At 37.7% G+C, this 18,424-nt stretch overlaps 1 protein-coding gene across 1 annotated transcript in view; it reads right to left on the reverse strand.

The window, feature by feature from the left end:
- Positions 1–18,424, reverse strand: part of LOC139724393 (kinesin-like protein KIF1C) — a 57,678-nt gene that overhangs the window by 13,440 nt on the left and 25,814 nt on the right. Inside the window, exon 2 of the mRNA XM_071635538.1 lies at positions 17,526–17,605. Within this exon, the coding sequence (XP_071491639.1) occupies positions 17,526–17,605 (80 nt within the window). The remainder of the gene's footprint in view (positions 1–17,525; positions 17,606–18,424) is intronic.

The raw sequence follows: 18,424 nt of genomic DNA on the forward strand, positions 1-18,424 counted from the left end.
TTTTATTTGTATTACTGCTACTGTATAGCTTTAATAAAGCATGAGCTAGACCCACAAGCAGACACTCCATGTGTGTTAAGCCGAATACTGTATAAGCTGTTATTTTCATGAGGGTTTTATTTTCGTGAATTTCGCGAATCACTGTTGGGTCGGGAATTTAACAACACGCAAAAACGGTGCCATACACTAAAGTAATAGTGCACTTGCGATAGCCTCGGTGTCAATTCACAAAAACAAGACCTCGCGAAAATGTCCGTGACTTCGTCATTCGCTAAAAATTTGTACGCAAAAGTAACAGCTTATACTGCATGCATACTGCCTTGAATGATCTGAAATCAGCAAGGTTGCACAAGTGCACAATTCTTCCATGGTGTTCAATTCAAAACATGGTACTGTTCCATTGTATTATAAAACAAATACTGAATGGTTTGTGATTAAAGGGATCGTATAGCTTTGGTTGAGACCTAACCTCGGGTTTCTAACATTTTGGGGGTGAAATATGAAAGAGCATGTAATTCCAAAAGGAATTCAACATTTGACAAAAATTGGTTTTGAAATGGCTGAGATACCCACAACAGAGCAATTCCAATAAAATGTGGGACCCACCTTTTATTACGATCGCTTTGTTTTACTTTATTTTTGGATGTCTCAGCCATTCCAAAACTGATTTTCATCAAAGAAACTTTGAATTCCTCTCAGAAAGGTACGCTCTGTACTATTTTACAAATGGTTTCTTGATATCTCGCAAAAAGTTAAAAGCCCAATTCTCACCTCTACTAATACTGTACCATCCCTTTAACGTCACAAAGCAATTCTTTGTCCCACATTAATTCTGACACAGTGACCAATGGCCCTGCCTTGAGTTGCGGCATGTCTGTACGGATTATTATTTGGTTGAGGACTCACACAATAATTCTTGTGGCAGTCAATTTGTGCGCATATAGTACATCCAAATGAGAGACACAGGACATTTCAAAAGAAGTTTGCAGTGAAACACAGTAGAACATTCATGCAATTCTCTGAGGAAATATTCTTTAATTCAAAACATATAGCATTAAAAAAAAAAATGCAAAAGATCTCAGGAACCCAGCTTAAGGAGTTTGCAGTGAAACACAGTAGAACACGTATGCTGTTCTCTGAGAAAATACTCTTAATTCAAAACATATAGCACAAACAAAAAAGCCTTAAAGGACAAGTTCACCTTCATAAACATAAGGATTGAGAAAATACAACAATATTAGAAAAACACATCAGTGAAAGTTTGAGGAAAATTGGACAATCGATGCAAAAGTTATGAATTTTTTAAATTTTTGTGTTGGAACCGCTGGATGAGGAGACTACTACAGCTTGTGAGTCATATGCGTACAACAGTATAAAGAAAATATAAAAGAAAATTCAGCATATTTTCACTTTTTTCGCATAATAAAAGAGCAATTGACTTGCCTCTTTCTAAAGGCAGGGGGAATAATATTACCCATAACATTTATCGGTAACGAGTCAGGGGAATGTGTACTTTTTTCAAAAGATGGAATTTTGTGAAATTCTCTTTATATTTTCCTTATATTGTTGTACGCATGTGACATCTAAGTTATTCATACACTGCAGTAGACTTCTCATCCAGTGGGTACTGCAAAAAAACTTCAAAAATTCATAACTTTTGAACGGATTGTCTGATTTTCCTCAAACTTTCACTGATGTGTTCTACTAATATTGCTACATTCTCTCAATCCTTATGTTTATGAAGGTGAACTTGTCCTTTAAAAGATCTCAGGACCCCAGCTTGCACTCAAATACCAAACACCAGACAGGTGTTTCATAGGCTTTGAGATACCCTCTCTGCTGTCAGAGAGCCGACTGTCATGTGGCGACAATTTCAACCTCTCCGCAACTCGACGCAATCTCGACATTTTGTTTATATGTCAGAGTTTGAATCTCTTTTCATTTTTCTTCCGTCTGTGGAGGATTTGTTGATGCGCGAGATGCCCTGGCCTTTTCCATTACCAGTGCCAGAAAGATTCTGATGGGACGGGTGTCTGGGTTTATCAACAAATGGCAGGGAGAGTGCATGTGTTGGGATCGGAGAACGAAATGAGATGCGACGGTGCCTTCCTCGCAAGCCACCGCAGCTTCAAGTTTTTCAAAGCGGCAAAAGTCGCAGTGCTTTTATTAGATCTGACATTGCATTTTTGTGTTGATCCAAACCTCCATGTCTGTCTGTCACTGTTTGTCTTACATTTAGGAATAAATGAGTAAATTATGTATGTATGCATACATTCATACATATACATGTGTATGTATGTATATTCTCTACATCTGCTTATAAAGTCTAATATTGTCACCATTCTTTTAATACCTCAACTCTCTATATCTATCTAACTCTTTTCTTTTTCTTCTCCTTTTTTATCTCTCTCTGTCAATTTATCTACTCTGCATCTGCAGTTTTTACAGTTTTAACAATTTGGCGATCAGCTTAAATGCATTCTGTTCACATCCAGAAAATTATACATGTGTGTCTGAACATGTATGTCTTAGCATGGACGTCTATCCAGGCACATGCTGAAGTCTCTAAATAGTAAAATGGTATTAGAATACAACAGATGATGACGTAGGAGCCTATTCCATGATCCATCTTCATCTATGCAAATTGCTGAGCCAAAGTGGAAGAATAGCTTGCACAGACATGGGAGACCCACTCACAAGCGGCCCCATGACTAACACCTCCGTAAAGGTGACAACCTTTAATGCCATCTTCATCATCTTCATCGCGGCTGACATCACGGCAGGCTAGACCGTTCTCACATCAAACAGGTGGTTTGTTACCCACTAAACTATTTCTAATGCCCCGCGTCTGGCTACACCCTTCTTAATGATATTCCCAGCCTCGCGCACATAATACGGTAACCATAACCGCACAGTGTACACGGAGCATCGGCATAGGGTGTGCAGCATCACCAGCGGCCGTCAAAGAAAGTGCGCATACTGACCTCTATATGAATGATTCTTATCACTTGAGCAGATCTCTAGTCTTCTTGGCATACAGAGGAGTATTTTTGGTGGATTGGATGTCAAACTAGAAATGTCATCACATTCTAAGAGATTCACATCAGATGAAGATAGCCAAGGTTCAGGGGTTACTGCAATAATAATGTACTTCATGTTTTTGCCTGAATACACGCTATACTTGTGCAGGAATAAAGAACAATATGATGATCTTAATAATAATGTAACATTTTCTACATCTTCTGCTGACTAGTTGCAAAGGTCATAACATTTCTCATGTATCCTTGTTCATTCACACACACACACACACACACACACACACACACACACAATCAGGTTAGATTGAAGCTGTCATCTTTTTTCATCCCTTCTTTGTATGATCTTTGCTCTCATCTGAAATTCCTTTGCTCGGTGTTACATGAGATACACATCATTATTGAAAAAAATACTGTTACGAGTAACTTCATTCTAGTACGTTGCTATTCTTTTCATCTCTCTCTCTCTCTCTCCTTGTAACTATCTAAAAGTCTCTCCTATTTTCCCATTCTCCTCTCTATTCTCTCTCCCTCTCTTACTTTTCCCATATATATATATATATATATATATATATATATATATAATAATCTCGCTTTGTATTTCTTTTTCTCCTCTTTTCTCTCATACTCTCTTACTCTATCTCTTTAAATATATCTTAAAATCTATATTTCTTTTTCTCCACTCTTCTCTCGGTTACAATCTTACTCTGTCTCCTTGCATTTGCATGATTATATCATAAAGCCTTTCTTTATATTTGTATATATCTCCTCTCTCTCTTCTTGTATCTTCTTGTATCTGAGAGTCTCTCTTAATTTTTCAATCTCTCCTCTTCCTACACTATCTTCTCTTTTTATCTCTCACTCTGTATCTAAAAGTCTCTTACTTTTTCTATCTCCCCCCCCCCTCTCTCTCTCTCTATCTATCTATCTCTCTTTCTCTCTAAGTGTCTAGATATTATATCTGTCTGGCTGTCTATTTATGTCTCTATCTCACCCCTTCTGTTTTTGGTCTATTTTTTTTTCCCTATCTCTCAGCCAGGAGAAGAAGCCTACGTCAGCCTCCTTGCTACATCCAGCCAGCCGTGTTTAGCTGTCATTAGACCAAATCGCGTGCATCGTTCTCATTACGGGTGGCTGGGAGAACAGAATTCATCCTGCATATACCCTGGTGTACATCCTGTATGTCCAAAACTCTGTTAGACAGATTCAGACTCATGTGTCCATTCAGCCGGCGAAATGCTTAATTAATTGGAAAGGTCTCCGGACGGGTACCCACAATATATGCGGCATATCCAAGACGCACTGGATAAGTGGCAGACATCTCCGTACAGATTCACACAGTGCCAGCACAAGAACATCTTGTATTTATTACATCGTCAAGTCTGTTGATGTGCTTCAATTTACTTCAACTCGTGCAGAAATTAATCCCAGCAAGAGATTTAATGAGAACATTATTATCCTTGACAAGGGTACTAGAGGATTACAGCCTGGGCCAACAGAACCCCTATAGAGGGTAAAGTCAACCACACCTCTCACGGTAGTCAAGAGGTCTGTATATTATCACCAATATCACTCTTCCTCTGAAAACAATGAATGTGACATAAGACTTTATTTTCTTTTCCCATGTATTCAGCTTCATCAAATTCCCGCTTAAACTCTGCATTAACCGACTGGTTAATGTAGACCCAGTTAATGACCAACATTTCATGTGTAGTTGGTAATAGTGAAGTAAGTATGGAAAAGTATTTGGTAGACATTTCATATGTATTTGATTGCAAGTCCATACACTTCAGAGCCCTCAATAGTTCAACAAGACAAAAGCATGCATTGTGGATTTGATAATAATGTCTAAACTGCAAGCTGTCTCATGTGTTAACAGGAGAGTTGGGGTTCAGGACTAAGGGTAATCAATCTAAACACTACATTTCCCTTTTGCAGAGTGATATAAGTAGGTATAATATATTATTAAAAAACCAACAACAATAGCAGTGAGGTCAAAGCACTTTGGCATCGTAAGAAAAGGGGTATGAGGCGAGGGGGATGGGGGATTCCATGCACCTGTCATCACTTTGTCATCAATTCATCAATCTACCAGGAGAGGGGAGATGGGATGGAGAGAGCTGCAGAAGATGGGGGTGGTAGGGGTGGGTGGGGGATTTGCTCCTCATCATTTTCAACACTCTGTTTATATTTAAAGCTACAGTATCCTCTACATCTACCTCTCTCTCTCTCTCTCTCTCTCTCTCTCTCTCTTTCCTGCTGCTGTTGATAAGAGGATTGCATGGCTTTCCCTGTTTAGTGAGCTTGAAGGAATGAGGGATACACTGGGACCCAAATTCTATTAGATATTAGATTTATGAGTTCAGACAGAGAGGGAGGCCTTCAGTTGTTGCTGTTGTTGTTGTTTTATTTGGGGGGCGTCAGAATTGCCATAAACTAACTCTTTTGAGTTACAGTAGGACCGTGATTACCTGGCCACGTCGTTATTGGTGGATGATCAATTTGGCCAGATAAGAGAGTTATGCTCAAATACAGCACTTTCTAGCATATCATGCTAGGGGTATACATATATCTGTTATTACCAATTTACTAATATTTCAATTATCTGCATGGCATTGTCATGCGGAAATAAAATGAAATATAAGTAAAATATCCCTATATGTCCCTTCATGTATCATTTGTTCAATTGATATTGACTGACAATGACATTGACATCACGACTCGTTGAATACTGCCACTGCACTGTACTGTAAACCACTGCTGTGCACTCAGTGCCAGTGACAAGCGTGGTACCAGTCATTGACGTATCGTCTCACGAACTGACCTAAAAGTTGCAGTTTGCTGCGATGATTGAATTGTGTCCAGTCATGTATTCGCACAATAATGGTTGAATGTGTGTTTGTTTTGAGTAAGATTTGGCACTTAAAATATATGAATACATTTTTAAAAAATGTAAAAAGAAAAGATGTCAGCCAGTCGACATCCGGATAACAAAGAATCCAGATAATTGATGGCCGAATAATCAAGGTCCTACTGTACATGCATACGAATATCCCTTTCAATGTGTAGTACTTGAAAATTGTTGTTTAAAAATGTCCAATTTCTCGACACATTTCTGTGGACAAAATAGCTCACATCATTTGATATAAAAAGTAAAGTCCATGTTGCTTGCACACCCATGCTACTTCAAATATTTTCCTATTACTCTTTACAAGCCTTCTAATGCACCAGCAATATAAAAATTCATAACTTCCTTTTCTATTATCACTAAATTTGGTTATGCTATGTATATATATTGAAAACCATTAATATTTCGGACTGAAGAAATATATCAATAAAAAGAAAGGAGGATATTCGGATGATATCAGCTGTCTCTTATAATAACCCTCTCTTTTTAGTCAAGGTTTTTCTTTTTGTTGGTAAACGCTAATTTCAAAGATACCTCTTTAAGGGTGTGTACAGTTCTGGTTCAGGTGAGGATTTAGCTTTTAATGTTTTGCGAGATATTCAGAAACCACTCTATGAGATGTCAAAGAGCATGCGATTGTAAGGGGTATTAAAAGTTTATTTGATGAAAATCGGTGTTGAAATGGCTGAGATATCAAAAAAAGGGTAAAACAACGAGATCCTAATAAAAGGCGTGGCCTGTCGCCTTTTAATATTATCACTTTTTTGGATATCTCAGCCATTTGAAAACCAATTTTCATCAAATAAATGTTGAATCCTTCTTAAAATTACATGCTCTTTCATATTTCATTAAAAGGTTTCTCATTATCTCACTTAGGAATGTTAAAAACATGAATCCTCACTTCAACCAGTACTGTACAGTCCCTTTAAGAGAGGAAAGCTACAAAGTATTACATTCAAGAACTTGCCACTCGGATTTGCAGAAGTTCACTGGAATGAAACACAGAGTGCACATTGGCATAGAAACATCCGCATGGTGCCCAATAATCAATGGTTTTCCTTACTTTAATATTCATTATTCCTGAACATCGCCTCCTTTTATGGGAAATTCAACACATGAAAAATATAAAATGAAAATAGCCACTGTCTCATTATTAAAACAAAGACAAAACAAATAAGATGCTGGGGATTCTTGCATATCAACTGTCCCATTTTTGCCTCCTTTCTTCTTCCAGTTTTCTTTTTAATAATCAAAGATATGACTAAAAGGATGCAAATATTGGTGACTGCATGGTAAGACTCTTTTAGTCTACCAGCAATCCATTAGGCGATATCTTTCCATTTTGGCACTGCATGTATCCGGATAGTGAGATATCACGTTACTGCAGGAACAAGAATACCAGCTAATCATCATCATCGAGAAGATGAAGACAAAATTGCCACGGCAACAAGTGCACTCTGTTCCTCATCTCATCATTCATCACTCACTAATCCATGGTGGACCTAAAATGACCTCATAAAGTGGCCGTGCATTTATTTACAGTATTCCCCCTCTGCGTTGGACACACGACATGCATTGCGTCAAATGACATCAGACGTGCATCGCTGTCCACTGCTGGTCTGATTAATGGCCTCCATTCTGCCGGAAGAAAACCCCCCTCAGCAGGCCTTCTGGGTCTGACCAGCATCTCGATAGGAGAACAAGGTGATGAGAATCTCTCCCTCCTTCCCACCCCCCCCCCCCCCCTTCATCATTGCTTCAGCTTAACTTCATGAATCTTAGCAATCCCCCGGCAAATCCCCCTGGCTGCACTGTATGACGCGCTGCCGTTGGGAGCTAATCAACGACTTTGATATCAACTTCCCATCAACTGTGCAGAACTGAGATTCAACTTGTACTCATGTCCTTTTCTTACATTGATTAAGCTATCAGAGATGAAATTATGCAAATCTCAATATGATAGGCATGTAAAGATGATTTTTTTTTTTAAATACAAGATTGCAGTTTTGCTGGCGTGTATATTATGGAATGTAATACTCATTTATCTTTAAACAGGGCACACTCGTCAAAAACTGTTGTACTTCTAGAGATGTGCCCCAAAGCATTTTCAAATTGTTCAAATGTTACTTGTTCTAGATCATTATATTCTTATTTGCTGAAAATAAATATCATTGAACCTGAGGTGTAAAATCCATGTCAGGTTCAAAATACGCTGACATAGGAGTAGTACAAAGTAAATGCAATTTGCATTTTTGGCATATTCATCTAAACAAAATGTCACAAATTTGTGGAAGAGGGTACAGTAGAAATATAACTTTGACATAACACATTGTACAATGTAGTTAATTTTTTAACTTTTCAGACACAATTCTACAAATGAAATGCAATTATCAATACATCAATTGTAAGTCACTTTGTTGTACAATGATTTTTTTTTCTGTTTCTGAAGTCATTCCAATATATCATATTAATGTGTCAACTGTAAGTCACTTTTTTAATGATTTTTACCAACAGTGTTTTACTTAAGTGCATTTTTGCAGTTTTTATTGTGCATTTATTGCTGTTGTTTTATGTGGATTTTAACATGTATGTCAAGTGGACCCCTTTGAAAATGAGCTATGCTGAAAGGACTACTCATCCTATTGCTGGAAATAAATGAATAAATATCCTCTCTGACAAGGGGAATGAAATAAATCTACCCTTGCTTCCCTGCCCCATCCTGTCATATCAACAGAATCAGATTGTGTCGCAAGCATTACATCTTGCTGGAGACCAACAGTGATCACATCACCTGCGATACGATAGAGTGATCACTTTCCACCCACGAATAGAATGCATCCGTCCACACCGACGTCCACTGGGAATGGTCAGCGAAGTATGGGTGGCGTCACAAATGGCCACAGCAAGCAGCGATATTGCGGAGGATAGGTCAGTGGAAAAGACTGCTGTCTTTGTAACACAAGATGCACAGGATAATAGAAATATTAACGCAGCAGCAGCTTTTGAATGAATAAATGAATAGATAGATCATAGATGAATATATGTAGGTCCTATTTAGATATTCGTATGTATAATATACCCACGTGGATACATACAATGTTGTAGGTAGAGGTTAATGAAGGTGTATGTTAATCTGATTTGTTTTGCAGCAAAGTATGGTTTAAAATATGTCTGTGCATTTCTGTGTGTGCATATGAGTGTAATTATGAAGCACTCAACTGTTTGTCTATGGTGACCTACTATGAACAGTATCTTATTCTCTTGTATTTCCAAGGAATCATCATTAATAAAGGGGAAAAATTCAATGTTCTTGCCACATGCACAGCATTCCAAATGCAAGCAGTATTCCACTCATCATACTATGCCACTGATGTACTTATTGATTTCAGCTTAGTGCACTCGCCAATAGATGTCCTTTAATTGATGCCATCTCCAGCTTCAGCTCTAGCTCCAGATCAGTGAGTGTGTGTCTGTGTGTGGGTGCAGGTATACCGGTACAATGTTCATGGACAAGCTATATTAAGTATGCCTGTGAGTGTGTGAGTGATAGTGTGTGCCAGCCAGTCCACTGCCGCTGTGCAGTGTGATGTTCACCAGTGAGGTTTTCACATCCTCCTCACTTTGTTCTCCGTGAAAGATCACACAGCGATCTCTACCGGGCTTCGCTGATTAAACCTGGCAACCTGCAACCCTAAGATGAACTATCCATCCTAATATATTCCTAACCCCCCCCCCCCCCCCCCCGCTGTGTTGTTGTTTTCTTTTTCTTTATCCCCTGTATTGTCTCACCCAATTCATTTCTGTCTATTAGGATCCAGGTTTCTCGCATTTGCTCAACGAGCCAGCAATGAGCGGATACTGCATAAGCAGTATACAAAGCCACTCTCTTTGTTAATCAGAGGTAGGTCTCACGTAATACAAACTCTCCCCTCCCGCATTTGACGCTATGCTTCTGTGTTTTTTCGACGCATTTGCCTGTAGATGTGACCTTTTCAGGCATCCCTGAGTCAGCGAAACGTGATTTAGGCGCGGTTTACAGAAAGATGTCACAACGTAGCACCGCCTGATACATGTATAAATGTGTTTGTATACCACGGCATGTACAAACACATCAATAACGAAACAAAGGGAGGGAGGGAGAAAGGGGCAACATCGAATGCAAGGGATACTCAACAAGATTGTGTTGGAGGCTAAGAGCCAAAGATAACTACAGAGGAGAGGTGATGCCGCGAGGTCTCTCAGAACTTTAATATCAATTTATTCTCTTCGTATCATTCCAATGCTCGTTTTCGCATTCGAGTAAAAGGTTGCATGGCTCCTGTAGATGCATCATGTGGTCTCGGGCAGAGCCACGAAATGAATTTAGATCAAAAGTACAGGATGTTGCCGACTGCATTTTTCCACCCAAGCGAATGCCTTAACCCCTTTGCCCCCAAAATCCGATACTGTACAACCAGACATTTTTGCATGCATGAAATTTTCACAAATTTCACGTCCCAAGAATTGCAAAATCAAAATGCACATGAAAGTTCTTGTCTACACTAAATGCATTGCATGCCAGTGGCAAATCGCAAAAATTGCAATTTTATGCCGCGACAAAGGCCATCAGCTCCAATTTTGAAAAAATTTCACACCGTAAATATTTCTGGTTGTACAGTAATCCTCATAACCATGATGCATAGCCAATCCTGGTTCCTATGACCAGTGGGTTAGCTGTATTGGATGTTGTGCATAATGATCAACTCTGACAAAAAAGGGATAAATGTAAACAATGAAAAGTGAATGTACCATAATCGATAATGAACTAACCCTTTTTGTGCCAATAAAGTCAAATGTGCACAAATTTCATGCACATACCTTTGGGCAGGGAATAAAATGTGGGACACAAAGGGTTAAAGCTTTTCTCTAATCGCACCGACCTTTGACAAAGCAATGGTGTTTTTACAGGGGACACAACATTTGCTCCTGCGACAGTTGCTCCGGTCTTATTTTCTCCATGGGCTTAAAGGGACTGTACAGTACTGGTTGAGGTAGGGATTCATGTTTTGCACATTCCTAAGTGAGATAATGAAAAGCCTCTTATGAAATATGAAAGAGCATGTAATTTTAAGAAGGATTCAACGTTTATTTGATGAAAATTGGTTTTCAAATGGCTGAGATATCCAAAAAAGTGATAATAATAAAAGGCGACATGCCACAACTTTATTAGGACAGGGTTCGAAATTGGCAATGGTCCGCTGGCCATTGGCCACCCAAAATCATGTTGGACTAGCTAAAAATCATAAAATTCTGAAGTAACTAGTCCGTCTGGCTAGCCAAAATATTGCTTCAGTGTCAAAATTGATTCTAAGTAGTCCGCCTGGCTAGTTAAAAAAAAAGTTAAGTGCGACCCCTGTAGGATCTCTTTGTTTCACCTTGTTTTTGGATATCTCAGCCATTTCAAAACCGATTTTCATCGAATAAACTTTTGATACCCCTTAGAACTGCATTCCCCCTTTCATAGAGTGGTTTCTGAATATCTCGCAAAATGTTAAAAGCTAAATCTACACCTCGACCAGAACTGTACACACCCTTTAAGGTTAGGGTTAGGGTTGTGACAGGGTTATAGGTGTGTAGGTAGATACGAGGATTAGGATTAGATTTAGGGTTATGTCTGTGGGTAGAGTTACTGTTTGGCTTTTATTAGCATGCAGATATTTAATGGGAGCAATTGTTGCAGGAGCAAAAGTCATGGAACCGTTTGTACATGATTTGTGATGGATTACCACTGCATCCTTATGAATGCTTAACTCGCATGGGTGTGTCTTTACAGTCATACATGCAACGGACTTTGATCATGCACATGACAGCAATGACTTTAACATCATTTACAATGAAACTCTTATTTCAATCCATATTCAGTAAATTGACTGGATTTGGTAAAATGAGTCTTCTGATGTCAGAGTATGCTTTTGTCATGAATGTGCCAATAAATGACAAAATTAACCTCAGAAATGGATGTAAGAATGATGAAAATACTAATCAAAAAGCCTGTTAAGTGGACAATTCATTCTTGATTGAAGAAAATTACTATGCAATAGCATTCTTGAAAATGTCCAGGATAATATTCTCTAGCATTTCAATTTTAAATAGATATTTCAGTTATATATCTAAGGTATATCGAACTGTATTTTCCACCAACCAAGAGTAAAATTGTGCTGAATTAAGCTAAGAAATTTATTGCGTTGAGTGAAATAAAGATGTTTAAGTCTTCTAACAGGCTGCAAGTGTAAATGTTTCTATTCCTCTTATGTCTCATAAAATGATCACTGTACTAAAGGAAAAGAAGTAAATGAAAAAATGAATAGGTCAGTAAAATCTGAGTACATTAAATGACATTTAAGAATAATCAACTTGTGATTTATTCCGACCTTTGTGTAGAGCTAGTGCGCAGTCGTAATTCTGAAATGTCGATTTTGTGATGTCAATTTCTATTTCGGGAAGCGCTATGTAAAAACAAGAGACCAACTTCAGGCACAAATTTTGAATATGCGCATGTCAATAAGTGACCATCCTATGACAGACAGAAATATGATGATATAGCATGAGCAGTACACAACAAAATTCCAACTCTAGGAGGGAAAGCTTTTTGGGAGCATGATATCATTCGACCTTATTCCGTCCACTTCTCTCCCTCAGCCGTTCCACAAGTTGAATTATGCCTCTCCTGTGCAGAATAACATGCAAAGCCCTTTTTCCCCCCACGCGCATTCAAATTAATTCACGGCAAACTGACATTCTCCCCCACTCTGGGAAGCACTCCACAAACGTACATGACGTCAAACGTGTTCCCTTTTTTATCCTTCCCTCTCATCATCCTCTCCTCTACCCCCTCATCCCCTCTCCGCCAAGTCTTTTTCACCCCTCTTCTCTGTCTGCTCCTTCTGGCTCATGACGACAGAAGTTTGATTTTGCGTCGACGACGACAACAACGATCAAAACACATTCCTCTGCGGAAGTTTGGTCAATTCTGGCTGGCATCTGTTGCACGTTTTTGTGAAAATCTACCATATGTTGCCGAATTACGGGAGCCTGCATCTATGCCACACATCAGTCTTTCCATGGTAGCCACATCATGGTGTTTGAGATGCATTTAATGGGTCATTAATTTTATTTATATTTCATTACTCAACTTCTCACAATTTGTAGACTCTACATATCTACAAATTCACATTTACATATTAAATCTATATAAAGCACATCTTCAGAATTCAGATGTTTTACAAAAAAGCATGCTGAATATCTTGATGGTAATCACTGATTGCGACCAGGGAGAGCTATTAACCTCCTCACGCTTAAACAGTACCTCAAAAGTCAAGAAGTCAATATTCGGGCAGTCGCAAAAAGGATCTTTCATATTGCATACAGTTTGTGACTTGACATTCTGTTTTCAACTGCACACATCCAAAGTTGGTGATTCACTTTCAAAGATAACAGTTAAATGATACTCGGATATGGTAGAAGATTGAAACTACACTTAATCCGTTCCATACAGGAACCTGGTGACTTGTGTATTAAGTCTATGGATATTTCAGAATGCAGTATGGAACATGTTAATTTCATGAACTGTGAGATGAATGCAGTTTCTGTATCAAAAGTCAAAATATTCCACCTGTGGTCAAACATGTTTAGAAATTTGTTTTTTGGGGTCAGTGACAGCATGAAAGCATATTGTGTTTGACGTAAAACTATTTGAGAGTAAATAAATGCATCATTGCGTTGATAAATATTCAAGGGGAAACATAATGTAACATGTTGAAGACGTCATAAGTGCACTCTTTCACTGATATCTTGCAGACCCATCCTTTAGCGTGCGATTGGCCTCCACGTACTGCAGTGCGGCCTACTCCCAGACAGGTATCTCAAAATATCACCGAAAGTGGATGTTCCGCCACTTTCGACTCTAAACCGCACCTCAAAGAGAGACGCTGAAATTGATTACTTTCTCGCATGAGGGTGTCAAAAGCCAGCTTGTCAGAGGGCCAACTGAAATTGATTTCAGACGGCGGAAGCTTGCCGGTAAGAAAAAAAAAAAGATGTCTAATTAAATTCTTTGCGATGTGGTTTGGCTCAACTCTTCATCTTTCCAAATGTACTACCAGAAGTCACATGATCCTTTTATCACATCAAAATTGAATGAATTAACCCTTTGGGGGCGAGCTGATTATGCTCTTACACTCATTTCCCATAGACACCTGCCCAAGTATATCTTGGATTAGTGTTCAACGGGTTAAAAACAAAAGCATCCCCCCACACAAGCACATAGCCTACCCCCATCTCCCCCCCCCCCCCCGAAAAAAAAAAAACAACAAAAGTTTCACTTTTTGTTTTTTTCACCAGTGTCATAGAATAGAAAATCTGTCTAGAGGCTAAATGTGAGTAAAAATTTCGAGATAAATACCATTAAAATCCAAGTTCAATTTGGATATCACCTTCTTTAATTCTTATATGAACCTATACACATTTTACCCACAACCCACCTTAATACTACAGGTTTGTACTAGCATGATGGTACAAATTGTGGTTGTTTAGTTGGCATGCTTCCTAACCCGTTGAGGACAAGTTCCGAGTATATTTGGGCAAGTGTCTATGGGAAATGCGTGTTGTAGCAAAATCAAACCATACTCGACGGGTAAAGACAAGATTTGAAGCTTTACAATTTGATTATATGACTATAATGCATCATATCATTCCAGCTTGTAAAAATCAAATCTTACACTCATATCACTGCTAAAATCCAACAGTGTTATCTTCTGGCATGAAAAAAAATTTATCCCTTGACACACAAACATTTAAAAAAAAATCTGGAAGTGAAATTGTAAAGAAATGTTTCTTGAATAAAAATCTATGGGTCATTACATTTTCCCTTGACTGCATCAGGATGGGACTATAAAGAGCTGCTTTAATCAAGCGAGAAATTCATAATGATTTTTCAGCAAAACTGGTGGCAATTCAATCAGACTTGCACGCAGAGGAAATAATTTCAGGATAAGATGTTTTTCTGGAATGAGTTTGTAAAATGTCAGGGGAGTATCGTGCCTTGAAAAGAACTCTTTTCAAAGATAAAAATCACTTTCTAGAAACAGAGTAAGTCAGGCAATGGAGTAGAAGGTCAAGATCAATTTAATCTTCTTTCACTTGAGTGTTCTTTTTACTCCATTAGAAATTGCAAATGCCAAGGATGCGATCACACGCATTCACTGCACGGGAAATTCAACAGCTGATATATGCTATAATTTTTTGCTGCTTTTACTTCGTCATGGAAACATCATGAGCTGATGTACTTATTGAAGATGACATCATCATTATAATTATCATCGTCATCATCTGTAAGATAGAGCTCATTTGATAAGGTATATGTCCAATTTAAAACATGTCTTCAAAGAAGGCAGTCTGACTGAAATTCTTTAGCCCACTGTTTAAACAGAACAAAGTACACTAATGGTGAACACTATTGCAGAATTACAGTTTGTCTGGGGTTCAAAGGGTTACCTAAGAAGAACAATTATAGCATTTATTGCAATTAACCTTAAGCTCTTTGCTGTAGGTGGGGGGGGGGGGGTGTCTTCCATGCTGTTATTAGAAGAATTTTTGAGTAGTATGCTCTATTTTTTCAATCTGTCACTATAAGTATATTTCTGGGAATGGCCTTTTTAGATTTAAAATGCATACATGTCATGTTAGCTGAATTTGCATATATTCATTTTACTCTTTATTTATATATTTCAAAGTGTGACTTATGTATGCATGTACAATGAGTATGATTTAAGAAGAGAGAATTCTTTTTTTTCAAAGACTTCGCATAAGTATCTTTTTCATGTTTGCAATTTTTGTTTCAACTCAATGATGTCCATAATACATTCGCATTTAATAACTATCCTCTTTGTGAATTTCCATATTCCTGGAGAGCTAAACTTACATGAGGGAATAAGCATTATGGCCACTGGTTTTGAATTATTCACAAACGGCAGCTCAAAATACCTTGCCCTTTGCAGAATCATGTCATGAAAATTTAAGCTGAAAAGACACTAGCTGTTCCTCCATTACTGCAGGGTAAGCATTATTCAAACAGTGCCACTATAGATCAGTCTGCTAACATTTTAAAATTCCACATGTACATTTGTATGCATGTTTATTGTAACATGGGTTGTTCGTGACATGTTAACCCGTTGAAGACTAGCTGATTTTGCTATATCACACGTTTCCCATAGACACCTGTGCGAATGTTCTTGTGACTAGTCTTTCATGGAGTCTGTAAGAGCAAAACTTACCCGAGGTTTGCCCTGCGTGGCAACGTAATGCATGCAAACCAAGTTATTAAAGAGATCTTTTGGTAGGAATATACATTGTAGGTTGAGTCAAATGGTTTGGTACTAAGTTCTTAAAAAGAATATCAAGAAATGAATACATCTGAATGCTCTGGTAAACTTGTCTATCTCTCGGAATCTCTCATGGGAAAGGGGGCAGGTGAGGGAATACATGTATGTGTGCATTGGCCTACCTAACGATTCCCTGAAAATTGAATCCTTGCTTACAGAAACACAATGTCCTTTATAAAGCTTTTCTTAGAGGATTAGAAGCAACAATCTCTCATTGGTATTACAGGTTAAACAAGCCAAAAAAAAAGATTAATTAATTAATTAATTAATTACGATGAAGTCAATTTATAGAACTGAAAGAATGACCACTTCTCCCAACCTTCAAAAAGCGGGTAAATACTGTTAAAAGTTCAATATATGCCATTAGTGAAGTTACACCAAAAACAATCTAGATAGTGATATTCATATGTACATTCATATCTACTGGAGAAAGCAGCAGCATAGAATCTTTGAAGGACCAGAAATTTGAAGAAAAAAATAAAGAGAGAAAAACCTAGGTGCCAAAATCATGAATGTACTCCAATGCATGCGATCTGTTGATGTCATTGCTATTTCATGAATGAAAATGGTAAAACAGCATTCTATTCACAACTTTTTTGTATTTTACATGATATGTATGTCACCACTATCTGCAACCAGACAGAGAGAAACAAAGAGCATGTGAATGCCAATGAAATCTATTTCAAAGTATTCTTCTATAAAAAATTTGTTTGAGTCATATATACATGCAAATATAATTTGGTTGCATTTTGAAAAAAATGCATAACGGAGTAGATCATCAAACTGGAAAAAGTCTCCTAGACACATCACAAAAGAAAGAGTGGAATGCTGTAGAAATTTCTATATCGTGATATTGCTGAAATAAAAGAGAAAAATATAATGCTCATGTTGAAAGAGATTTCAATGAGTTCTTGTGTTTGAAACCATGTTATTTGATATACAATATCAGCCCGAGGCTTTCGCCAATTTGTGAATGCCAGCCATGAAAACTACTGAAATGTATGATGCAAATAAAGTGCATGAAATCTGTGGGTAAAAGGAGAAAAAAATATATATTAGAAGATATTTCTGACTCAGCTGCCTACACGGCAGCCAAAAATGCAGTGAGATTAAAAATCCAATAAATACAAACAAATTCTCTTCGAAATTGAATTGTATGCTCACCGTTGTGTGTGACCAGTAGGAGTAGTCGAAATTAAAGCTCTTTGGTTGTTCCTTTCCCTGGGCCTTCGGATTGGTTATTGCTGCGCAAGAAAAAGAATTCAGGGGGAAAATATGAAAGAAAGAAAGAAAGAGAGAGAGAGAAACATATTGAGTTTTGTGGCTACTAGGAGACACATATATTTCCAATACACAGTAAAGACACACAATTTATACTGTATGGAAATATTGAGCAATATTGCATGTCAAGTTACAAGAAGTAGTCAAGTCCAGAAATATACGTTATCTTTGCACCAAACAAAATTGATCATGAAGTTTAGTTTGATATATATACAGTTGCAATCACATGCATTGTTCCATGCTGCCATACTAGCATATAGCATATAGTATACACACACTGCATTTATATCGTATGCAAAACGCATGAACAAACAAGAAAATTATAGGCACATACACCACACAGAAGACATACAGTACTCTAATGGTACATACATGATAGAAACACAGCCACCATGACACATGCACACACACACACACACAGTCTTTACTTGTGAAATGACATTTCATGAGTCAATAATTAACCGTACCAATTAGAGTCCACAAATAACACAAGGGTAATTGCCTACATTTTTATCATCGATCTTATGATGGAAGGACAGAAAATGGAGAACTTATTACTAATGTCTACACCTCATTGATTCAAAATATGTTTGGACCTATTTTTCATGACTTCGACAAATTCAACTAATTATCAGGTACAAGTACATTTGTACCATGTGATATTCCGAAAAATGTTGTCATACAATTGTCAAGTTCAAAAGTCATCATCATTTTTAGATATCTCCTAATTGTCTCACTTAAACCAGTCTCTGAATGTCAAATACGCCCAAATTGCCCTTTTG

The sequence above is a fragment of the Diadema antillarum genome, unplaced genomic scaffold (genome assembly GCF_040938485.1).
Source record: "Diadema antillarum isolate AM-2024a unplaced genomic scaffold, OU_Dant_1.0 scf00000212, whole genome shotgun sequence".
Lineage (NCBI taxonomy): Eukaryota > Metazoa > Echinodermata > Echinoidea > Diadematoida > Diadematidae > Diadema > Diadema antillarum.